We start from the raw sequence: 26,869 nt of genomic DNA on the forward strand, positions 1-26,869 counted from the left end.
TGTAGCTCACATCTGCCGTGATGTCAACTACGGTTGACTTTTACGTACCTTACATGCTAATGGAGCATCCTTTTTCTTTATCTGCCTTTACCTTCATGTAGGCCGTGGAATATATTACGGTTCATATAATTATACACACACTTGATCTACAGGTGTTGTAATTTTATTTCTAGTAATAGGAACAGCTTTTATAGGATATGTTCTCCCTTGAGGTCAAATATCTTTTTGAGGAGCAACAGTAATTACAAACCTCTTATCAGCCGTTCCTTATTTAGGTATCGACTTAGTTCAATGGGTTTGAGGAGGGTTCGCTGTCGATAATGCTACTCTCACTCGATTCTTTACTTTCCATTTCGTTCTACCATTTATTGTAGCTATAATAGTTATAATTCACCTCTTGTTTCTCCATCAAACAGGATCAAATAACCCTTTAGGTTTAAGCAGAAATTCAGATAAAATCCCATCCCACCCTTATTTCTCCTTCAAGGACATTTTTGGTTTTATCATTATAGTAGCTATCCTACTATTATTAACTCTTCTCGAACCTTATATATTAGGAGACCCTGATAATTTTACTCCTGCCTACCCTTTAGTCACACCCGTTCACATTCAACCCGAATGATATTTCCTCTTTGCATATGCAATTTTACGATCTATTCTTAATAAATTAGGAGGAGTAATTGCATTGGTAATATCTATTACAATTCTTCTCATCCTTCCTTTTACTGCAAATAACAAATTCCGTGGAATCCAATTTTATCCAATCAACCAAATCCTATTTTGATCTATAGTTTCCATTGTTGTCCTTTTAACATGAATTGGTGCTTGACCAGTAGAAGACCCTTATATTCTAACTGGCCAAATCCTTACTGTCCTATACTTTCTTTATTATATTTTAAATCCTCTAACCTTTTACATTTGAGATAATCTAGTAAACTAGTTATTAAGCTTATGAAAGCATATGTTTTGAAAACATAAGACAGAAGTTGAATTCTTCTATTAACGTTACTAAATAAAATCCATTAAATAAGTAAAGAAAACACAAAAACCCTTAATCCAAAAAAGAAAAAATTAAGTGATAAAGGTAAATAAGCCTTCCATGCTAAATATATTAACTTATCATACCGAAATCGAGGAAGAGTTCCTCGAACCCAAATAAATATAAAAGCTAAAAAAGTCAACTTAAAAAAGAAATAAATTGATAATACATCCCCCCCCCAAAAAATTATACAAAACAATATTCTTATAAACAAAATACTAGTATATTCAGCTAAAAAAATTAATGCAAATCCCCCACTTTTATATTCAACATTAAATCCCGAAACCAACTCCGACTCTCCTTCCGCAAAATCAAAAGGAGTCTGATTAGTTTCCGCTAAACATGATGAAAATCACGCTAATATAAGGGGGAAAGTTAAAAATATGAATCACACATAACGTGAAGACTTATAAATCTTATTAAACAATAATTATCTACTAAAAAAATAAATCTTAACAAAATCAATGCTAATCTCACTTCATAGGAAATTGTCTGAGCAACAGCTCGCAATCCCCCCAATAATGCATAATTAGAATTAGATGATCATCCAGCAATTATTACAGTGTATACTCCTAAACTTGTACACACTAAAAAAAAAAAAAAAAAAATAAATAAAATAAAAAATTCCCAAGTTAAAAGTAAACAAAATTGTTATAAAAGGATAAATCATTCAAGTCATTAAAGCCAAAAACAATCTAAAAACAGGAGAAAAATAATATATCAAATAATTTGACGCTACAGGGTATGTACCCTCCTTAGAAAATAACTTAATTGCATCAGCAAAAGGTTGCGGCAATCCAATAAATCCTACTTTATTAGGCCCCTTGCGAATCTGAATATAACCTAAAACCTTCTGCTCCAATAGAGTAAGGAAAGCTACCCCAATTAATACACAAATAATCAACATAACAGCCCCCAGCATTCTCATTAAAATCTCTATTAACAATACTACTTGTAATACCCTTACATTTTTGAATTCTAAATTCAATGCACTTCTCTGCCAAAGTAGTATTAATATTTATCACTTATATTAAAAATTATTTTGAATATTTGGTCCTTTCGTACTAAAATATTCATCTACTATAAAGATAGAAACTGACCTGGCTTACGCCGGCCTGAACTCAGATCATGTAAGGATTTAAAAGTCGAACAGACTTATTAATTAAACTTCTACACCTAATCATATTCCTTAATCCAACATCGAGGTCGCAATCTTTCTTGTCGATATGAACTCTAAAAAAAAAAAATTACGCTGTTATCCCTAAGGTAACTTTATCTTATAATCATTATTAACGGATCAAATATTCATAAATCAATGTTTGTATAACAAAGAGTTACATTTATCTTTGTGTCGCCCCAACAAAATACGGTAAAATACATACTAACAATACCACTAAACAAAATATGTATAATTCCATATAAAGATCTATAGGGTCTTCTCGTCTTTCATATTCATTTAAGCCTTTTGACTCAAAAGTTAAATTCTATTCATTACATGGAGACGGTTAATGTCTCGTCAAACCATTCATTCCAGCCTTCAGTTAAAAGTTAATGATTATGCTACCTTTGCACGGTCAAAATACCGCGGCCCTTTAATTCACTATCAGGGGGCAGGCCCAACCTTAAATACATCTCAAAAGGACATGTTTTTGATAAACAGGCGAACATTAGATTTGCCTAGTTCCTTCATATAAATTAACATATATTAAATATCTTACACTTTTATATACTAATTTTATCATTATTATAATTACATTTATGTTTTGCAATTCACTCCAATATTCAACTTAATATTATTATAAAATTATATTACACTAAAATAACTTATAACATTATTCAACTGATGGCTAATTTAAAGCCTACAATTCTTTACAACTCTTATAATAATTATAATCTCTATTCTAAAGCTTATCCCTTAAAATATTATATTCAATTAACAGTTAATATATCAATATAAAAACTACCATTAAATACTGAATTAAATTCATTTCTTGGAGAACCAGATATCTTAAAAACCGACTAATATTTCATTACAAATTCGTTATTCTTGATAATAATATTACATTAACCAACATAACAAATTAGCTCTTTTTAATTTGGGAAAAATAAATCTCTATTCCAATTTTAATAAATCCTGATACACAAGGTACAATATTAATTTACTTTTCTAAAAATTTATTTTCAACCTTTTTCAATTTTCCTTCATAGTACTACTCCATTATAAATAAATATGTTCTATTCCTATACTAAAACATATATAATTAATGTTATTTCAATTAAGCAAGCTCTCCCATTCACTAATTTTAAATTGATATTTTTCAAAATAATTCGAATCGCACGAACATCCTCTCAGTGTAAATGAAATGCTTCACTTTAAGCTTTATTTTGCATTCTAGATACACTTTCCAGTACATCTACTATGTTACGACTTATCTCACGTTTTTGAAGTGTTTTAAAGTTGTTTTTTAGATGTGATGTAATTAGATTTTTGGACTACTGTAATTTTAATTTTGACTATTGTCTTTTTAATATGTTTACAACTGTTCTAGAACATCATTTTAAGATTAAAATTAATGGCTGAAAATGCTCTTTATTAGAGCGAAACATGTCCCTTAGAAGAATTAATTGTATAAAAATGTAAACACCAATAAAGGTGATTTGTATTGAATAGGTGGATAAGAAATACTTCTTATTATAATTGCTGTGATCAACATCATTCAATATGGAACAAACATGAGGATAACGTCCTGGTGGTATGTTCCGAGCTGTCAGTGGAGAGATGGCGTGGGAGGCCATCAGTAGACAAATAAGTTTGGATGGTGTCTTTAAAAGTAGGAAAAATCACAATATGAAGATATAGTTGGAATTCAAGAGGACAAATTGGGGCTTTAGGATTTTCATGAAGTCTTCTAATTCAAGTTTGCTGAGGTTGCTGTGTTTTGCGAGGTTGTCTTTGATAATATTTACAGTATCCTTTGTTGGTACATTAGAATACATATTAGTAATGTCAAAAGAGCACATAATGTGGTTTGGTAGTAAGGTGAATTTTTTTTAAATTTTGCAGAAGTCTATTGAGTTTTTTTAAGGGGGATTTATTGTTAAACCTGCAATGCCTTTTCAGAAAATAGTGGATATATTTTGAGGTTTTATATGTCAGACTATTTCTACAGTTGATGATTGGGCATATGGGTGTGTTTTTCGTATGTAAATTAGGCAATGCTCTGGCTGTGGGGATTTTAGGGTTCATAAGGATTAGTTTTTGTTGTTCTTGTTCATTACTATTCATTATTATGAATTTGCTCATTTGGGACAAATATTCCAGGTTCCCTATGGGAATCAACATCTATATCATCTGATGACCAGACAGGAATTTTTGGTAATGAGACAAAGTCTCTCATAGTGCATTGGCACTGCCGGTGGCTCCAAGTAGCCTATGCAGTGGCCTCCATGATATGCACTAGCGTTGCGTCTTGGTGGGTGTGCTATTTACCAACTGATGAGCCCAACTTAGCATACTGGGGCGAAATGCTGGCAACCAGGAATGAGTTAGCTGGAAAATGTATAATGTCCAATAACAGACCATTTATATTGGTATTAGACCATATTTTATCGAGACTGAGAAAAAGTATGTCAAAGGAATGGAAGTAAAATGTACTAATGGACTATAACTTTTGTAAAGGCATGAATCTGCTTGACCACGACTACATCAATACATCCTTGAGATTTATTGAGCGAATGTTTTGCAGAACTGTTCTTCTTGCAGGTCATTGTACCAAGTTTATCTTAGCCGTATCATGTTATAAGTATTAATTTATCTTGTTATATCTTTGCAGCTGAGTTGGATGAAACCCAGACTGATAACAAGCCAAATTTTCCTGCTCAAGAAACTAAACAGAATGTGGTCCGATGGATAGTGGATAGTCAATTTAAGAAGGATCAAGAAAGATTGAAGATTCCATCAGGTAATTTTACAGTAAAATATTATACTATACAATCAGTTAGGCAAGAATTAAAGTTGGGTTTTTGTTGTTGCTAATTTGTTAAATCTACAGCCTGATTCCAGTCATTCGACCGGGTCAGGAAAGGAATGAATGAAGCCCCCATTTAGCAGCGAGGATCGGAATTGTGCTGGCTGCTGAAGCCTGTCACACTCTTCTGGGGTATTCGTATTTTTATTACTATTTTACATTTGATGGCCTATATTGGACCACTCTAATCAATTATACAAGAGGATTTTTTTGCTTTTCTGTCAGTCCAATAGTCCTTTCTTCAGTTGAAAACACCCTTCCATTAGACCTTTTTTAATCGTGGTGGGGGGTGGGGGGGGAGAGAGAGAGAGTGTGTGTGTCCTTTCTTCATTTGAAAACACCCTTCCATTAGACCTTTTTTAATCGTGGTCGGGGGGGGGGGGGGGAGAGAGAGAGAGAGAGAGAGATGGCCTATATTGGACCACTCTAATCAATTATACAAGAGGATTTTTTGCTTTTCTGTCAGTCCAATAGTCCTTTCTTCAGTTGAAAACACCCTTCCATTAGACCTTTTTTAATCGTGGTCGGGAGAGAGAGAGAGAGAGAGTGTGTGTGTGTGTGTGTGTTTTATTTGGAGTTCTTTAATACCACCTGAATTTCTATACAGTGGAACTTTGATTCTCTGTTTTTGGGGGGACCACAGAAAAAACTGTACAAAACGAAAAATCTGGAAACAAATGAAAACCATCAACAGTTTGGCTAAACATCACAAAAAAGAAATGTGTATAATTATAATCTTACTAACACTCCTAAACTAAACCAAAATACATCCTCAATGGGCCTTCGCCTACCAAGCAACCGCTGCTCAGCCCAAAGGCCTGCAGATTGAGGTGACGCAGGATCAGTGTTACGATTCCTCTCGGCTGTTATTCCTGGCTCTCTAGACCGGAGTCACCATCTCACTGTTAGATAGTTCCTCAATTAAAAGTAATCATGTAGGCTGAGTGGACCTGGAACCAGCCCTCATATCCAGGTAAAATTGCCTGACCTGGCGAGGAATCGAAGCCGGGCCCGTCAGCTTGGAGGCAGGCAAGTTAGACCGCGTAGCCAGCTTCAAACCTTAATTACCAGTAAGTGAGTTTAAAATCTCCATACTGTACATTCAGTTTTACCGGGGAAACTTGGCCGGTTTGCTGTAAACACTTCTTTCAGTACGGCAACTCTGATCAGCCAAACTCTTCGAAATGTCTAATAATGCCAAGCCAAACAACAGTCGACCACAAGTAGTTGTTAATTCTGTAATACATTAAAATAAAGTGCATTAGGTAGAAAAGTACCGAACATGATGGCTTTTAATCTTCCCTTTGTAATTGTCACTGTTATACTGTTCGTAGTCAGTTTATGGAAATCTTGTACTGTGTAAATTAGGCCTACATCGACTTTTATAAAGGTTATGTTGAACTCAAGAATATGGTTTCGAAGTCTTGTTTTTACTGTAATGTAAGTATCGATAATCAAAAATTCTCAAATGTATTATATTCAATTGTGTCTGTCACTGTTACCTCAAAATGAAAATCTACAGCCTGTTTCCAGTCGTTCGACCGGGTCAGGAATGGAATGAATTTTCATTTTGTTTGTCACTACAGTGAAACCTCAATTCTCCGTTTTTGGAGGGGCCTCAGAAAAAAAACGTTCGATACGGGAAAACGGAAAATCGGGGAACGAATTAAAACCGTCAACAGTTTGACTGTACTTCACAGTAATGAAATATATATAGCATTTTATTTGTACAAAAATACCTGCATTAAATACAATAGTTAAAAACTTTATATTTTAAATTCAGTTTTACCGAGAAACTTCGTCACTTTCCCGTGAAAACGTCTTTCAGGCCAGCAACTTTCATCAGCCAAGCTCATCGAAAATTATTCTACTAAATAGGTTATCAGAATTATATTGATATCTAAGAAATTTTAAACCACATCTGAGACTCCAATTTTCTCTATTGCTGCAAGGAGAGTGTATCGGAGTAATTATGCCGATCGGGAAAACAACATTATAATCCAGTCACTTAATTGACGACTTAAAAACGTCTACGGTAGCTACCTCTGTTTTTTACCTTGAATAAATCTAACTGGAAGAGATACAGTTATTTACAGTAATCGTTATCTGACGACAGTCTCATGTAAATTAGAAGACTTTGTTCTAATAACCTAAAAAAGAACAATGTAACTTGTTTATCAGTAAATGTTTTCGTGCTGTATTATGAACTTACGGCGCGAAATTTAACTTAGAGTTCGCCCCTGTTTTAGGCCTTGGTACTTTCCATTAATGATTTTTTGACCAAAAACAGGCGAGAAATATGGCTTTCATGATAGGCATAATTACTGGTGCAGTTCACATGAACCTACCTGTGGTATTATAGTTAAGGAAGATCGCTGAAAACACGTAAATAAGCATAGATTGTAACAGGTCCAGTCACATAATCGAGTAAGCTAAACACAACGCACAAATACAAAAATAATACCAAAATACATTAAATCCCAGAAGATGTAATGAAACAGACTCGCACTCACAAAAATAAAGAGTCACAACACACACACACAAAACACTTAAATTGTCATTTCTTCAGTCACAGAATACAGTAGTCACTTTGTAGTGAAAAAGTCTTTAATCGTCAGTTGTGTTTTGTTTTGTCGTGCCTTAGCACGGTACAGTGCTCCCTCAATATTTAAAATGTTCTGTACTTCACTGCTGTCTGTGTCATACGCAGTAATATAGTCGTGAATTTTGTCAAAGGCGGCTAATGCTTCTGCAAACGTTGGCAGGGGTTCAATTTCATCTTCGTCTTGCCCCTCGCTCGCGATCTCATGCACGGCGCTTGCACTGGCTGTGGCAGTAGCATCATCACACAGCTGTTCTATGCTCTTTACACCACAGGTTGCAAGCTAACTATCGACTGTAGCGTACGTCTCGAAGTTAACATCTCTCGGTGCGAGCTTCTCCCAGTCCTTACTGATAAGTTGTTCTTCGCTGCCGGTGTTGGTGTCGTTTGTGTCTCTGCTTTCGCCAAAGCCACATTTATGAAAACAATTTTGAATAGTGGAGGGCGAAATGTGGAACCGTGCTGACACAACAAAGTGGATTGCCTGTAGAATACTGAACTTCGTCTTCACTACTTTTCTGGCGTCCAACATACACACAGCCCTTTGCACCAGCTGCTTGCGGTAGTACCCTTTAAAGCACTTTATCACCCCCCGCATCCAGAGGCTGAAGGACACTGGTACTTTCACATTTCGTAAGAAAGAAAGTTCCTGCGGGTGGGCGGTACAGTTATCTACAACAAAACTATTTTTCTCGCTTGAGCACCCATAGAAGCATCCAGTCCATGAAGAAAATTTTAAAAAAATGTCTGTTGTCATCCAAGCTTTACCGTTTGCATAGTATCGCACTGGTAACTTCTTGACGTTCTTAAAGCATCTCAGTTTCGCTGCTTTGCCTATAACGATAGGGATACGTTTGTCGGACCCGTCACTGTTGCAGCACAACAAAACAGTTATGCAGTCCTTTGCATTTTTGCCTCCGTGACAAGATTCTCCTTTAAGAGCCAGCGTGCGATCCGGTAAACAGTTGAAAAATAGGCCAGTTTCATCTGCGTTATAGATATTCTTCTGTTCATATCCTTCAAGCAGCTCTGGGAGATTTTTCCCCCAATCTTCGACAGCCGAACGGCCAACTGCAGCAGTCTCGCCGGCGAGCTTTTTATACACCAGCCCGTGATGCTCCTTAAACCGGGAAATGCATCCATTCGAAGTGGAAAATTTTTCGACACCCATTCTTGCAGCGATGCTTAGAGCTTTTACGCGCAAAATGTTACCATCCACAGGAATTCTCGACGCCCGAGCTTGCTGATACCAACAAAAGAGAACTGCTTCCATTTTGGAATATCTTGATTCCTTCCCCGTTTTTCTATTCTTTGCAGAGGATCCACATTTTTTTACTTGTTCATGTATCTCTTGTTTTTCCCCCCTATTATTGTATTCAGTGTCGAAGCAGGTAAGCCTAAACGTTTCGCGGTGTCAACTTTTTTTCTGTTGGATTTCTTTCAACTTCCTCTATAATCTGAAGTTTTTCTTGCAGGGTTTTCACATGCTTTACAGGTCGCAGCATTTCAATACTGTACTGTGTAAGCAAACCGAAACTCTACTGCGTAAATTGTTGGTTTTCACCAGCTAGTAACACAGCCAACTGAACGAAACATTCAACAGAAATCTCTCAACAAAGCGCAAGTTGGCGGAGGCCTTCATTGTTAGCCTGGTACAGAATGTTCCGTTAGTATGATCGCGCAAGATATCTGACAAAATTAAAATACGCTGGACTTGCAAGTTCGATTCTTGCCATCCATTCTTGAAATCCTGAAAAATGTTTGATCAAGGATTTAGCGTTGATGGGACTGAAATTTCTGGATGGTTGATGCGGGAAATCGTTTCTTCGAGGAACAGATAACGCAGGATTTTTAATATGTAATTTAAATAGGATGCTCGCGGGACCATGTAATTTGAACGAATATTACGGGAAAACGTAGTTTCGGGGAACGGATAATCGAGGTTTCACTGTAATCGGAATCAAATTGGAAAGAGAAAAAATACCATCAAAACTTCAGAAATGGCGGTTAATCATGACCTTGATCTACGTAAGCTGCAAAGCGCATTCGCTGCACATTAATACGAGTGGGAAATGGTACAAACTTTTTAAATGTAACATTGCACAAATAAAACGACTGTGGTCTTTATGATATTTAAACACAGAATCGTAAAATTCCCAGTCTTATATTAGGACGAAAACAGAAATGGGCAATCACAAGACCTCTCATAGCTTTATGTAACGTGAAACGGCTGTTCTGGTCTTGATAACATACAGTAATCTTATACGATAATATTAAAATACTAGATTTGTGTTAAGAAGGTGCAGTTTCAGTTGCTGCTTGAAAGCCCAGTGATTGTAGAGTGCCCTGAGGGAAGTGCCAAAAACCTGATCGGTGATGCAATCAAAGAAAGTTTAAAGAAAAAACATACATTACATACATTACCATTATAGACTGTTATGCCTTTCAGCGTTCAGTCTGCAAGCCTCTGAGAATTTACTAAACGTCGCCTCAATCTTCGATTTGCAACTAGTGTTGTGGCCTCATTTAGTTCTATACCTCTTATCTTTAAATCGTTAGAAACCGAGTCTAACCATCGTCGTCTTGGTCTCCCTCTACTTCTCTTACCCTCCATAGCAGAGTCCATTATTCTCCTAGGTAACCTATCCCCCTCCATTCGCCTCACATGACCCCACTACCGAAGCCGGTTTATGCATACAGCTTCATCCATCAAGTTCATTCCTAAATTAGCCTTTATCTCCTCATTCTGGGTACCCTCCTGCCATTGTTCCCACCTGTTTGTAACAGCAATCATTCTTGCTACTTTCATGTCTGTTACTTCTAACTTACGAATAAGATATCCTGAGTCCACCCAGCTTTCGCTCCCGTAAAGCAAAGTTGGTCTGAAAACAGACCGATGTAAAGAAAGTTTTGTCTGGGAGCTGACTTCCTTCTTACAGAATACTGCTGATCGCAACTGCGAGCTCACTGCATTAGCTTTACAACACCTTGATTCAATCTCACATACTATATTACCATCTTGGGAGAACACACAACCTAAATACTTGAAATTATCAACCTGTTCTAGCTTTGTATCACCAATCTGACATTCAATTCTGTTGAATTTCTTACCTAATGACATCAGTTTAGTCTTCGAGAGGCTAATTTTCATACCATACTCATTGCACCTATTTTCAAGTTCCAAGATATTAGACTGCAGGCTTTTGGCACAGTCTGCCATTAAGACCAAGTCGTCAGCATAGGCCAAACTGCTTACTACATTTCCACCTAACTGAATCCCTCTCTGCCATTTTATACCTTTCAGCAGATGATCCATGTAAACTACGAACAGCAAAGGTGAAAGATTACAGCCTTGTCTAACCCCTGTAAGTACCCTGAACCAAGAACTCATTCTACCATCAATTCTCACTGAAGCCCAATTGTCAACATAAATGCCTTTGATTGTTAATAATCTACCTTTATTAACATATTCCATAGTCCCCCAGTATGGCGAACATCTTTTCCCTCAGTACCCTCTCATATGCTTTCTCTAGATCTACGAAACATGAACACAATTGCCTATTCTTCTCGTAGCATTTCTCAGTTACCTGGCGCATACTGAAAATCTGATCCTGACAGCCTCTCTGCGGTCTGAAACCACACTGGTTTTCATCCAACTTCCTCTCAACGACTGATCGCACCCTCCCTTCCAAGATGCCAGTGAATACTTTGCCAGGTATACTAATCAATGAGATACCTCGATAGTTGTTGCAATCCTTCCTGTTCCCTTGCTTATAGATAGGTGCAATTACTTCTTTTGTCCAATCTGAAGGTACCTTACCAACACTCCACGCTAATTTTACTACTCTGTGAAGCCATTTCTTCCCTGCCTTCCCAATATACTTCACCATTTCAGGTTGAATTTAATCTATTCCTGCTGCCTTATGTCAATGGAGTTTATTTACCATCCTTTCCACTTCCTCAAGCATAATTTCACCAACATCATTTTCCTCCTTCCCATGAGCTTGGCTGTTTGAAACACCACCAGGATGATTTCCTTTTACATTAAGAAGATGTTCAAAATATTCCCTCCACCTCTCCAGTGATTCCCTGGGATCTATTATGAGTTCACCTAAATTACTCAAAACACTGTTCATTTCCTTTTTCCCTCCATTCCTAAGATTCTTTTTTACTGTCCAGAAAGGTTTCCCTCCTGCTTGACCTAGCCTTTCCAGGTTATTACCAAAATCTTCCCATGACTTCTTTTTGGATTCAACAACAATTTGTTTCGCACTGCTTCCTTCATCTATGTACAGATCCCTGTCTGCCTCGGCCCTTGTTTGGAATCACTTCTGATAAGCCTTCTTTTTACATTTACAGGCTGCTCTCACTTCATCATTCCACCAAGATGTTCGCCTTTTCCCATCTTTACACACAGTTGTTCCTAGGCATTCCCTTTCTGTTTCTACTACAGCATCCCTGTATGCCACCCATTCACTTTCCATATCCTGAACCTGCTTACTGTCTACTGTTCGAAACTTCTCACTAATCATATCCATGTACTTCTGTCTAATTTCCTCGTCCTGGAGATTTTCTACCCTTATTCGTTTGCAGACAGATTTCACTTTCCCTACCCTAGGCCTAGAGATACTTGGTTCACTACAGATCAGGTAGTGGTCTGTATCATCGAAAAATCCACGAAAAACTCATATATTCCTAACAGATTTCCTGAATTCAAAGTCTGTTAAGATATAGTCTATTATGGATCTGGTACCCCTAGCGTCCCATGTGTAGCGGTGAATAGCCTTATGCTTGAAGAATGTATTCGTAACAGCTAAACCCATACTAGCACAGAAGTCCAGCAAAAGCTTCCCATTCCCATTAGCTTCCATATCTTCCCCACATTTACCAATCACCCTTTCGTATCCTTCAGTTCTATTCCCAACTCTCGCATTGAAATCGCTCATTAGCACTATTCTATCCTTGCTGTTGACCCTGACCACGATGTCACTCAATGCTTCATAAAACTTAAAGGGTTATAAATTTCATGTTGTTGGTCCGTATTGAACTGAGAATAACAATAATATTGTGAATATATTTTGTATTGAATAGGTGGAAACCTTTACTGTGTTGTTACTCATATGTCATAAAACTTGTCAACTTCATCCTCATCTGCACCCTCACATGGTGAATACACGGACACAATTCTTGTCCTAATTCCTCCAACTGACAAATCTACCCACATCATTCGCTCATTTACGTGCCTAATAGAAACTATGTTGCATCCAATGGTATTCCTGATAAAGAGCCCTACCCCAGACTTTGCCCATCCCTTTCTAACACCTGTCAGGTACACTTTATAATCTCCTATCTCTTCCTCATTATCTCCTCTTACCCGAATATCACTTACTCCTAGCACATCCAGATGCATCCTCTTTGCTGACTCAGCCAGTTCTACCTTCTTTCTTCCATAAGCCCCATTAATATCGATAGCTCCCCATCGTATTCCATTTTGTTCGCCAAGTTGTTTCCAAGGAGTCCCTCGCCTGTCAAATGGGAGTGGGACTCCATTACTCCCATAGGTCTGAGGCTTGTTTAAAATGTTCTGAGCGCGGTAAATTCATGAAGCAGGATGCTACCCTATTTGCACATAGTCCAAGTGAGGATCTCTCCTCTAACAGGTTATGGACCACCGGTGAATTGTATAGTCCTAGCCGCCTGAGCACAAGGAGGGCCAGGACTCGGAATATGTCCGAGATGCCCACTCCCATTCCATAGCAACTGGTATTCCGACTCTCAGGACCACTTACTAGGCCACTCAGCCGTTGCCCATGGTTCACGAACTAGGACGTGACTACAGTAACCCATAAACATGAACCATAATTTTTTTTTTTTTTAATGCTTTTATCCCTGGACATAATGTGGACTGTTTACAAGTATGAACATTTCACGAAACTCGTTCAGTCTTCAAGGAGAGCTGTCGAAGTGCCCTGTATGTCCTTCCAATTGTGGCCACTCTAGCTTTATGATTTCCAAGGATGCTCTTAACAGTACCTCCCGAATGCAATGCTAAGATGGTCCCTTATGCAAGTTCAGCGCCGATTGCTTTTCCAGTACAGTACTTTCTTTAATTATCATAATGACGGGGCGTTAACACCAAGATCCATAGGTATGCCGTAGCCGCCTTTTCGTGAGATACATTTTCTTGAAAAATGCTTCATCAAGGATTTAGCATTGATTGGAATGAAATTTCTGGACGATTGATCCGGGAAATATTTTCTTCGAGGAATGGATAGTGCGGAATTTTTACAACATGATTTAATTAGGTTGCTCGCGGGACCATGTAATTTGAACGAATAATCTGGGAAAACGTAGTTTCCGGGGATGGATAATCGAGGTTCCGCTGTAATCTGTTTAAACTTGGTCTTGCTATTCCACAACTTTTCAATTATTCTTCTGTTAATTAATTAATAAATAATAATAATAATAATAATAATAATAATAATAATGTTATTGGCTTTACGTCCCACTGACTACTTTCATGGTTTTCGGAGACATTGGGGTTCCAGAATATAGTCCCATAGGAGTTATTTTAGGTGCCAGTAAATCTACCGGCACAAGGCTGAAGTTTTTGAGCCCCTTCAAATACCACCGGACTGAGCCAGGATCGAACCTGCCAAGTTAGGGTCAGAAAGCCAGTGCCTTAACTGTCCGAGCCACTCAGCCCAGTTCTCCTGTTAATACTGGTCTCAGATGTTCTGAACAAGATGTCCAAAGAATGATATACACTGCCTGACAAAAGAAGTTAAGCACCCAGGAGGAGTGGTTGAAAGTGAATGAAACTACGTTTGCTGAATGACCAGTGTTTTTATTGACTTTCTGACTCACAGCAGCTGACTCGTAACAACTTATCCACGACAGGATGGTGCTATCACGAATGCACTCGGATGGGCGTTCTACACATTACAGATCCTTGTAAATCTAATTATTTACTCGCTCTTCAATGGTATGCATGTATACCGAAATTGGATAATATTGGACCACTTCTTCTGGGTGCTTAACACTTTGTTAAGCAGTGTATGTTTTTTCCTAGTAGTGCTCAATACTGGTTCAATTTCCTTATAAACTGTTTTATTTTGGGCTATTCTCCATTGTCCATTGTCCATTAACTTGATGTAGGTCATTTATACACTAGCTGATGTACCCGTGCTTCGCTACGGAATTCTACAGTGTATACAGAATTCTAGGTTAGGTAGTGTACACATTGTGATCAAGATTGTGTTAAATTACACAGCTCTTAACGTTACCCTAGAAATGCAACGGGGAAGTCGCCAAACATCTTTTCTCATATGAAGACTGTTTTAGGGAATTTTCATTGTAGTGGTAGGCCCGCTTGCCTACCATCAGTCACATTCAGGTTGGGAAGTTTTCATTATAATGGCAGACACTTGCTCTCTACCTGCCTTTTTTCATCCTCAGAAAGATTGTCTTAGTGGTTTTCCCAACTGAAATGAACATAGGTCATTACAATCACGTCAGTAGGAATGGCGCTATTTAGAGCAATGCTTTCATATGAAATACTCGATCAAATGAAAAACCACATATTTTCTCACTTTTAACGAACAGTACTACGCTGCCAATCTAACGGTCCAAAGTTCCAGAGCTGAAATGACCAGGCTGCAGACAGCTGTGATCCATGAACACTTCTTTTTTTTTTTGGCTTGGGAGGGGGTAGGGTTCGAATAGTGGAGAGTCCCAAGGCAAAATACTATGCCCTTTTACTAATCCCTTTCCTAGGAGTACCCAATGAGTTGGAAAATCTCAATTCACTACACTGACGGGAGCAAAATCGATCTAACTTAGAGGCAAATTTTTCCTCCAGACCAGAGGAGAAACCCCCTCTTCACTGCTAATTTGGAATAAAATTAATGCAGAATCTAATAAAAGTAAAGAGGAAGAAGCTTTACTTAAGAAACACCTCTCTTCATTGTTGAATTTTGAGTTATTTAGTTAATTGTGGTGCTATAATTTGGAATAGGCCTAAATTAGGACTGCTAAAGAAGAAAGTTATCTAATCCCCCAGCTATTTCCTGCCAATATTTAGTCAGGCTATTACACTCGGTACGCAGCAATAATCCCATCTATCAGAGTTGAGTGGCAGCATAAGAGACAACATCACAACAAACAATGGTTAATGTAATGTTATTGTTGATCAATTGTTGATCAGTGTTATGCACTTTCGATATTGTAGGCCTTCACATTTAGTTTTCTTCTGACTCTGAAATACTACTCTTATCATAGTCAGTATGGTAAAACCAAATAAAACATAAATGATTGGAAATTGTATTCTCTATAACTTTTGTTATGTAGTACTTCTTGATAGGACCAATAACATAGGTTGTAAAATTTAAATTTTAGGCTCATTCCCCTAAACTACCATTTCATCCAGGGTAAATCAAATTATTTATAGCTTAGACTATAGTTATTTATTTCCCAACTCTATATACTGATTTTCATTAAATTCTGTTTACCAATTTTCTTGTGGTTCGGCGTTGGTATGGACTTAGCAACAAAAATACAAATTCATAAATATCTTTGTTATAGCCAGTACAGTAAAAATGTATAGCACATACATGTTCAGAAATTTAATTCTATATAACTTTAGTTATGTAGTATTTATCGATAGGACCTCTAATAATGTATATATTTGAGAAATAAATTTTAGGCCTTTCCCTAAACTACCATTTCACTCACCGTGAGTAAAACAATTTACAGCCTTTACGTACCAATTTTCATTAAAAGTCTCTTCAGCCATTTTCTCGTGATGCGCTTACAGACAGGCAGAAATTACAGAAAAGTAAAAAGTTCATTTCCTTGTTACTATGGACATGACCGATAAAAATACATCATTCTTTTCAGTTCTGAGCAATGTTCTAGAACCATATTACCATAACTCTCCTGACCCAAGGGACCATACGTCAGCAACATTGCCCCAAACTGGGCTACAGCCATATGGGACCATACGCCAAGGCAGTTGATGGTATGGGAACTTTTCAGTCTAGAGTCAAATGCCACCTCATCTGGAAAGAAAATATTAAATCCATACTGATGGGTGAACAGATGCTCTTCCAACCGTGCGAGGGTCGACCGCACTTCCCTCCGTTCCAAGAATAATACCTCCGGCCTCCCAGAGCCATAGTGCGTTCGTGGCATATAATCAGATAAATACTAAACTAACTTATAGGCATAAGAGAACGGTGGAAACTAGGATGCAATTAACTACGGCAAATGATAAGCAAACAGCCTTTTAATCTCTCTTGTTAAAGCACACAATTATTCAATGTAACCCTGTATAGCAATAAAATGAAATCAAAACTGTACAATGTCGGATGGACTGAATACATAATCTTGGAGATAACACTCCATTCATAAAAAATAAAAATAAAAACTCTCCTGATTTGATCGTTCCTTTCTTTTATGACTCGATGATGAGATCATTTAAAATACACTCATTTGAAATCTACATTATACAGGACTATCTTTGTAAATGCGAAGGTTTTTCATCAAACTCATTCTTCACTATCAGAAGAAATACACTACTTCTGCAAAATCGGCGACAACTTTGAGTTAACTACTTTCCTAATTGACAAAAAAATATAAAACTTGCACTAGTAGAAACGATCATAGGGTATAAACTACATGATTTTCTGTTTTACTTGGTTGGCTACGTTATCATAGGCTATAAACTTCATGGTTTTGATCCGTATTGAATTGTGATCACAGTAATAATTATTAAATTAATGTCGTAATGGTCCACCTTTTCAATGCAATGTTCTTGAATTACATTATAAAACTAGGGACTATTTTTGGCCTTGGCTGGCCATCTTCAGCCTTAATGTAATACATCTATTAACTAAACAAATGTACAAACACACAATTGACATAAAAACAAATGTACAAAAATACAATTGAGATTAAAATCTAGTAGACATGACATACCAAACAACAAAATTAAACAGACGGCGGGTCCGGAAACGAACCCACATCTCATTGAACACGAAGACCAAAACCATGGGGCAGAACCCGTACTCGAATTCCGACATACAACATAAAATAATCCTCAAAGAACAACATAGAAAATAAAATATGTACACACACTACAAAACTCCACTTGGAAAGCATAAAAAAAATAAACAAACAATAAACAAAATATGACTGGCTGTATTTCATGGGACAAATAAATTTGTGTGTGACGGAAAATTCTGTTTCTGCCCTGGCACTTGAACCGGCGGTATCCAGTACGCCACCGAAGTTGGGTCTCTGGAAATCCCTATCTACAATAGTCAAAAAGATTAACAAACATACTAAACTGGCGTTCCAGTTACACATATCTTTAAAACAAATGGGACATTTTAATCTGCGATCTTATTTCGTAAACCACAGAAATTCTCCATATTTGTTTGCAGGTTAGAAGCATATCTTTGCAGAGCTCTCTTACAAAAACAGTCAAGTTGCTCCTTCCCAGTGATCATAAATTGCTCAGCATATGGTCTGGTCTCTTGTCAAGCCAGTACCCTACTCTTTAAGCTCTCCTTCACAGCGGAGCATACTGTCTAGAAATATCGTGGTAAATCTCATTTCACTCGTAATCATCATATCATATATTCAAAAGCTTCATTTGCTCATACATTCTCTGCACATTTATTTCTCTTTAATCATGCCAGACCACTATTCATCTTTTCACTGTCACAGCCTTTACTCATGGAGGACCCGGGTTCGCGATTAGTCGATCGCACCGAAAAATCAGCGTACGGTTTTCTTAAAATCTGAATGCAAACAAAAAATCTCAAATTGATTAAACGTAGCCATTAAATTTATTCTAAATAAAGAAAATCTACCCTTCTTGACAAGAAAGAAAAACCGTATCTAAAATGAGAGGACGTATGTTCGAGTCCAGGCATGTCACACATCACACAAATTGGTACAGCCATCTTTGCACCTTCATAGTCCTGGGATCGTATCCACTGGAAAAAGGCTAATGTAAGTGATGTTCAATTAAATCCTGTCTTCCTTTGACACAGTTTATGAAACTCCAACTATGGTGGATTCTACTTACAATTTCACCAACACAATTTATTTACGGTAGATTCTACTTATAATTTCACAGACATAGTTTATGAAACTCCAATTACGGTGGATTCTAGTTATAATTTCACAGTTTTGTAAATGCGTTACAACCCTGCGGTCGTCTTTACAGCGATATGATCGTCTGTTAGTCAAATTTTTACATATTTTCAGTAATCTTGCTTTATCTTTAAACTCGAAAATAGTCTTTACTACCGCGTACCGACCGAATACACATTTGCACTTCCGCACAAAGAAAAGGCTGAGACACCAATGGATTGTGTGTCTGCCTCCAATACTTCACGACAAGTCCCCTCTTTCCCAACAGGGCGGTCTCTTATATAATTTCACCTTGACACGAAGAACGGTTGGCGGGTAGTCCCCATCACATTTTGCATATCACCTGTTCTAAGAGTCCTCCGACATCGGCGATGCAGTCATACGTTTAGTTCAGAATTCTATGTAATTTGGTTATGCTCAGAAAACAAATCGATCGGCGATTTATCTGATATTTACAATTAAATACGCTGCCTTTTCAGGGATTCCACGTCTGAAGTCTGAGTTCACTGCTAGCGTGGGTACACTACTGATGCTTATATAATCTTCTTGTGGCGTAATTTCACACACGTTGAAATTCTATAATCGATTATTATTTTGGCAGAGGTCTACTACGTAAACAGGTGACATGCCGAGGTTTCCCTTAGTAATTAGTGCTCTTATCTAGAAATATTATGACTCAAATCAAGCTCGCACGTTGGCATTATCGTGTTTCGCCCAATTTTAGTGGGCGGAGTTATCAAAATGTGTCTTCCCTTCTTGTCCTTTTCTTAGCTAGTGTTCTCTCTCTGGGGGTTCTTCCAGCTATGACGGATTATGTTGGCGCCACCAAGTCGGAAGTGTTGTGCAATCTTATGCAACTTGACTTCGATATGGACAAAGAAGCTCAACAAAGGTTTCCATTCCCTTAACCAATTGCCAATTAATTATATGTATGACCGATACGGTTATGGTACAGACAAAACTCTTTCTGTCTTAAGTATTTTATCTATTTCAGCCCGTATTAGTAGTTTAAAAAATTGTTTCACTAGCATAAGTTATTTCAGGCTCTGCAACTGTTTTATAATGTCTTAATTTTGCTGTTATCAAAAAGCTCTTTTTGTTGTATGTAGTCTTGGTAATATAATTTCCTTTGTCCAATTTATTTATTCTATTATGCAAAGCTGGTTTCTCATTAAGATTATAATTAATTTCTCCTAAATACTTAAATTTATCAATGATTTTGAGTTTTATTACCATTGGTGAATCAGTAGACATGATCTCAGTTTTATCAAAGGGCATTTATTCTAAGACCTATTTTTGTGCTATTTCGTGTAGAGATTTAATCTGGTATCATTTTCCTGAATATTGTTGGACAATAGAGCAAGGTCATCAGCAAATCCTAAACTTAAATTTTATTTGGGACGTCCAATTAATATTTCTTTGGGATGACCTTGTACCATTCTTCTTCTTCTTCTTCTTCTTCTTCTTCTTCTTCTTCTTCTTCTTCTTCTTCTTCTTCTTCTTCTTCTTCTTCTTCTTCTTCTTCTTCTTCTTCTTCTTCTTCTTCTCCTCCTTCTTTTTCTTCTCTTCTTCTTTTCTTCCAACATGTAAGGTATAAAAAATTGAATACCTCCCCAAAATAATTTTGCATAATTCATCTTGGAAGCAGAAAAACATTGTGTGCCCCATCCCTGTTAAAAGCTATGGTGACAGAATACAGAAATACAACCTACATAGGATATTACGAAGCTTTTAATTGGGCAGTCCCTAAAATAATGTTGCACATGTTCAAGAACATGGCAGCCATAAACAGCATTTCAGCATGCAGCACAGTATATAATTTAAATAAAGGAAGACATCAAATGCTAAACATACGAAAGTAGGTAGAAGGATGTGAAAAACGAAATGCTAAGGAATAGCAGGCAGGAATATAATGTATGGAAGAACATAATTACATCAGGGAGTATGGAAGAACGTAATTACATCTGGGAAGAAGCACCTAAACAAAGTTAATGTTTAAATGTTACATATCCAGTAGGCTGGTAGGAAATGTGATAAAAGAAAATAAATTTTTTTAAATGTAATTTAGTGCCTATAATGTTATTTTATATTAGTTAATATAGAATATCGATGTTATATTCATATGATTGAAGTATACTGTATAATGGATTTTTTGCATTGCACGACACAGATAGGTCATATGGTGACGATGGGATAGGAAAGTGCTAGGAGTGGGAAGTGACTGTGGCCTTAATTAAGATACAGCATTTGCCTGGTGCAAAATGGGGAAACCACAGAAAACCATCGTCAGGATTGCAGACAATAGAATTCAAATCCAGTATCTCCCAAATGCAAGCCGATAGCTACGCGTCTCAAACTGCGCGGCCATTTGCTCGGTAGTACAGTCGACTCTTGATCATTTGAAACTCAGGGAACCAGAGAAAAAGTTCAATTTACCGAGAGTTAAAAATAATAGGAGTTCAAGTAACCAAGAGGGAGGGAGGGAAAAATTCAAATAAAATAGAGTTTCACTTATACTTATTTCTTTCACAACATTTGTACAATTATGAAATGTTCATACAGAAATGTTCATTTGAATGTTCATAGAGAAATGTTCATTTTGAAAAAAAAAGTCTATAATTTTCTTTTGAGTGAGCGACTTTCATCTATCATTGTCCAATGAATTTTCGATAGTGGTGAGAGCTGAGAAGAAATCGTCACTTGTGTCCGTTCTGTGGGCATAGGAGTGTGGGGTAGTAAGAGATGTCCTTGTCTTGCTCAATGTGACTGGAATTGGCGGTTGTTCTTCGTTTTCTTCCTTGTCCTCATCCAGAGAGGCTAAATCCAACAGTTCAGCATCTGTTAGGGCACTGTGGACACCGATGTCATCGTCAACTTGAATGTAATCCTCGAACATTAACTCTCCACAGTTAGGTAGAAGTCCCCATCCTGAGTCAAAATTCATAAATTTTGATAGCTCTGATGACTGTTTCACGTTTTTGATTTGCTTAAACTCACTTTTTGAAGCAGTTATAAATGGTGGTAGGGTTGACATTTTTCCAGACCTTATCAATCATGATTATAGCGGTCAAAACTGTTATGTTAGCCTTCTCACCTTTTTTTGACGCTATCCAGTACAAGAGAAACAATTTCTCTGGGGTAGAGAGATTTTAAATTTTGAATAATGCCTTAGTCTAATGGTTGCAATCTTGATGCTGTCTTGGGTGGAAAAAAATCAATTTTACGTGGTCTAATGGTGGTGGGTTATTATGCACGATGCAGTGGTCCAAAAACAGTAAGATTTTGCGTTTTTCCTTTTTCAAGTCACTGTTAACCGAGGTCAGCCATTCATTAAACAACTCTCTGGTCATCCATGCCTTTTTCGTTTGACCGATAAGCTGTGGGCAGCGATTTTATTCCTTTGAAGCAGCGTTGTTTCACAGATTTCCCTATTAGGGGTGATACAGATGTTGATTCCCAAAAAGGAATCTGAAATATTTGTTCTGAATGAGTAAATTTATAATACCAATATAAATGGTCTGTTTTTGGACATTATAAATTTTCCAGCTAACTCATTCCTGGTTGCCAGCGTTTCGCCCCCGTGTGCATTAAAAAATATTGCTACCTGCTTGGCCATCAGATGATACAGATGTTTATTCCCAAAGGGAATCTGAAATATTTGTTGTCCTCCGCGGTATGCACTAGCCAGCGTCTTGGTAGGTGTGCTGAGCAGTGGTGCAATATTCTGTTGGGTGATGAATCTAAAATCAACATTGACGGAAGTGTTTTTCGATAGGCAAGTGAAGCTCTGAATCCAGCCTATACTCTGAAGACTGTAAAGGCTCCAGCTAGTGTTATGCTTTTGGGGGTGTTTCTCATGCAGTGGTGTTGGGCATATTGATGTCTTAGAATCCACTATCAACAGAGAGAAGTAGAAGAAAATTTTGGAGAATATAACATTACCATCAGGCAGCCATTCATTTTTCAGGATGATTCAGCACCCTGCCATCATACAGAAGTGGTCAAGAGTTCCTAAGTGAGCAAGAAAATGTCACAGCATTGTCTTGGCCTGGCAGTTCACCAGATCTAAATCCAATTCAAAATTTGTGGGTGATTTGGAAGAAGAAAATAAGAGAAATGAAGCTTCAAACAAAATTGCAATTGATTGAAGCCACTGTGAACATCTGGTATACTATGCCCATTGATTCCCTCCAGCATCTAGTAGATTCCATGCCAACAAGTTGTGCAGAAGTTGTGAAGTCAAAAGGCTGTCCCACCAAGTACTCGTGCCAAAATAAAAACTAATCCAAAAAGTGTAAAATATTGCTATTGTGCTTCCCATTAACAAGTCCTACAAAAACTGCCGTGTAAAACAGCTGTAAATTGTTACATACCATTAAAAAGGAAATAAAACATATTTTCAAAAAATATATAGATTGTGTACTTTATAAACACCCTTCACTTTCAAACATGATATACCTTAATCTGAAGGAAAAAATTGAGTTGCTATTAATTTTTTCCTTTCTATAAAACCAGAAGTTATACCTTTTGTAAAAACCTGTAATCTGGCATCCCTCCAATCCCAAGAGTGATTTCTAAGATTACAGTAACTAGTTTTCACTTTAGCCAAGTCTGAATGTCATGACTTGTTTTAAAATTTCTATTATTGTGCTGGAAAAGAATAGTAGCTAGACACTTCCTAAGATTAGGACATGCTAGATTCATAGATTTATGGGGAATAAGCTAAAGAATACTGGTAAGTAATTTCATGTTTGAACTAAAGAAGCCAGTATGGTGTGCATTGGTAACTTAGCATGTTACAGAATTGAATATGCTGAGTTGTATATGTCAATTATCTCCTTGGGTCACTGGTTTCTCCCTGTTCCTTTATCTCCTCAAAACATATTACTGGGTTTTCTTTTTATTAACACAGTATTCTTTTACTTAGATCCATATGAATGGGAGATTGCACATGTTCGTCACTGGCTACAGTGGGCAGTACGTCAGTTCAACCTAGTCGGAATACGGCTGAGTGACTGGAGTATAACAGGCCAGGAACTTTGCTCTCTGACACTCCAGCAATTTCAGAGCAAAGTACCCATGGACCCTGGGGACTTCTTCTGGACACATCTGGAACTCCTACGGAAATGCAAGTTTGTAGGTAAGTGACATGTTATCCAGGTGGTTATTTCTTCCCTACTGACATAACTTCTTGAAAATGCTAATTTTCATTATCATACTTTCTGCATCTGTTTTCAAGCTCTTAGATAATAGATTGCAGGCTTTCGGTTCAGTCTGCCATTAAGAAAAAGTTGTTGGCACAGGTCAAACTGTGCACTACATTTCCACTCTACTGAATCCCCTTCTGCCATTTTATACCTTTCACTAAATGATACGTTGTCATCAGTTGTGACTGAGTATATATCCTCCCTCCAGCAACCTTCTTCATACTCAGTAGTTTACTGATATGCTTCTGATGACTGAACAGGCCGATTTTAGCTTGAAACTAGCATCTGCATAAGTTGCTCTAAATGGTTGATGGAGACTACTATTGAATTTGGTGGAGTGTTAGAGTTTGTCATCTAGTTTCTTTGTGTCTGCAACATTCTTCTTCAAATGTATTGATGACAGTAGACAGTGTGATTCCAGGATTGTGGGTCGAAACCTGTCAACTTCATGTTAGCTGGGCTGAATAGCTTGGACTGTGGAACGGTGACCGTTTGACCCAACTTGGCAGGCTTGATCCTGGCTCAGTCTGGTGCCTGTCTAGGTTTCAATCTGTGAACAGCTTCATTGAATTCTCGGTATGCTGGTAGAACTACCAATCATGGTTTGTAGGGCTGCTGTGGCACAGCACGAAGAAAGTCTTCAGCAGCGGTAGTATTTCTGTTTAAAGGTGCGACCTGAAACTACACTGATTTTCATCTGACTTACTCTCCATCATTGATCGCTCTGCCCTTTCCAGAATGCCTGTGAACACTTTGGAATTACCTCAATAAATTACCTCAATAGTTATTATAATCCTTTCTGTTCCCTTGCTGATAGACTGGTGCAATTACTGCTTTTGTCTAATCAGAAGGTACCTTACTGACATTCATGCTAGTCCTATTAATACATAAAGCTATTTTATCCCTGCCTTCTCACTATAGTTTACAATTTCAGGTCTGATTTCATCTATTCCTGCTGCTTTATAACATTGTAGTATATTTTATCATTTCCACGGGTATCGACACCTTGTAGAAGCCAAATTATATTTTGCAGGGTGTTTTTTTTTTTTAGACTTGAGTGTTCAAATGATCCTAAGAGTTGTACTGGTAGGAGCTTAAGCTCAAAGAAATAAGGGAAGAAAAGGATACGTATGGAGTGAAAATTGCAGTGCTACAAGAACTACAATGGAAAGGACAAGGAATTATATCATCAGGTGACTATATCCTGATGTACAGTGGAGGAGATACAAGTAAGCAGTAATGGGACTGGGTTTTTCTTTAAAAGTTTGTGAAGCCCAACATAATTAACTTCAAACAATGAAAGAATGTGTTCTTTGGGACTTACAGCAAAATTGTATAACATTACAGTGATTTGTGTGTATGCTTCCAACAGTGGAGGCAAAGGAAGAAAGATGAATTTTACTGAAATCTGGAAGAAGAAATGAACAAAGTCCAAAAACATGTGAAAATGATTCTTGAAGACCGGAATGCAAAAATAGGAAGTACACAGTTCAAAAAACTTAGGGAAACATGTTCTTGAATGTATGCCATGCTCCACAAAACAATACCTTACACCCAGGTATCTTCTTCTTATTTTCGTACCGCTTTTTCCCACACCTGTGGGGTTGAAGGCGCAAACCGTATATGGAGGGATGTAATCACTATTGCGTGTTTCTGTGGTGGTTGGTAGTGTGGTATGTTGTCTGAATATGAAGAGGAGAGTGTTGGGACAGACACAAACACCAAGTCCCCAAGCTAGAAGAATCGATCAGAAGCGATTAAAATCCCCAACCCAACCAGGAATCGAACCCGGGACCCTCTGAACCGAAGGCCGGTACGCTGACCATTCAGCCAACGAGTCAAACACCTTACACCCAGGTATATTACCAACTAATCCTTTGTTCTTTACCGTTGAAGTATACAAAAGAACATCGATGGATTCGCGTTCATTTTCAGAGCACAAATGGAAATGTCCAAATAGGGGCAAAAACAAAGTGATAACAGTCTTCCAGGGTGGTTTTTTATCACAGTTGGAGAGCTTCAGTATGATGTATATCCTCCACGAGCATTTATCACACCTTGGCACCTACGTGGCATGCTCCGTATAAGTCAACGGAGATCATGTTGCGGTATCAGGTCCCATTCTTCAACGAGAGCCAGAGCGAGGTCTTGGAGAGTCTGTTGTGGAACAGGACGCCCACGAACACTTCTGTCAAGCCTATTCCACACATGCTCGATGGGATTAAGGTCGGGACTCACTGCTGGCCATTCCATCTCTTGAATGTCCAGTTCTTGCAAGACAGTGCTGGTGATGCGCGCTACATGAGCCCTGGCATTGTCATGCACGAGTACAAATTCAGGGCCAACTCCGAATGCAGCAACCAACACATGCTCTAGCAGTATCTATTCGATGTACCCTGCAGCGGTAAGACTGCCACGGACGATGACAAGATCCATACGGCCATAAGTACTGATGCCACCTCACACCATCACAGAACCTTGTCCGAATCGGTCGCCTTCCTGGACAACATTTGGCATGTACTGCTCACCACAGCGTCTTCATACACGTTGACGTCCATCATGCTGTGTCAGGGGAAATCTGGACTCGTCTGTGAACAACACAGGTCTCCATTGGCGAAGTTGCCAGTTGACGTGGGTACGGGCAAACAGAAGGCGAGCTGAACGATGTTGCTGCGTTAAATGGGGCACTTGTACAGGACTCCTGGGTCGTAAGGACACTTCTCTTAACCTGTTCCTTACTGTCTGGTCAGACACCATGACTATATTGACCCTCCTGAGGTCTTGTTGCAGTTCTCTGGCAGTTGCTGAACGACGCAACGCACAGATCATC

The 26,869-nt window shown here is 37.9% G+C and overlaps 1 protein-coding gene across 4 annotated transcripts in view; it reads left to right on the top strand.

Annotated features, from left to right (window-relative positions):
- LOC136856841 (DNA-binding protein Ets97D) overlaps nt 1-26,869 on the top strand; it is a 208,405-nt gene that overhangs the window by 139,070 nt on the left and 42,466 nt on the right. For all 4 annotated transcript variants that reach the window (XM_067135016.2, XM_067135015.2, XM_067135018.2 and 1 more), the window contains 2 exons: nt 4,873-5,001; nt 23,760-23,972. In XM_067135016.2, the coding sequence (XP_066991117.1) occupies nt 4,873-5,001; nt 23,760-23,972 (342 nt within the window). The remainder of the gene's footprint in view (nt 1-4,872; nt 5,002-23,759; nt 23,973-26,869) is intronic.

Source organism: Anabrus simplex, chromosome 1, assembly GCF_040414725.1.
Source record: "Anabrus simplex isolate iqAnaSimp1 chromosome 1, ASM4041472v1, whole genome shotgun sequence".
In the NCBI taxonomy this organism is placed as follows: Eukaryota; Metazoa; Arthropoda; class Insecta; order Orthoptera; family Tettigoniidae; genus Anabrus; species Anabrus simplex.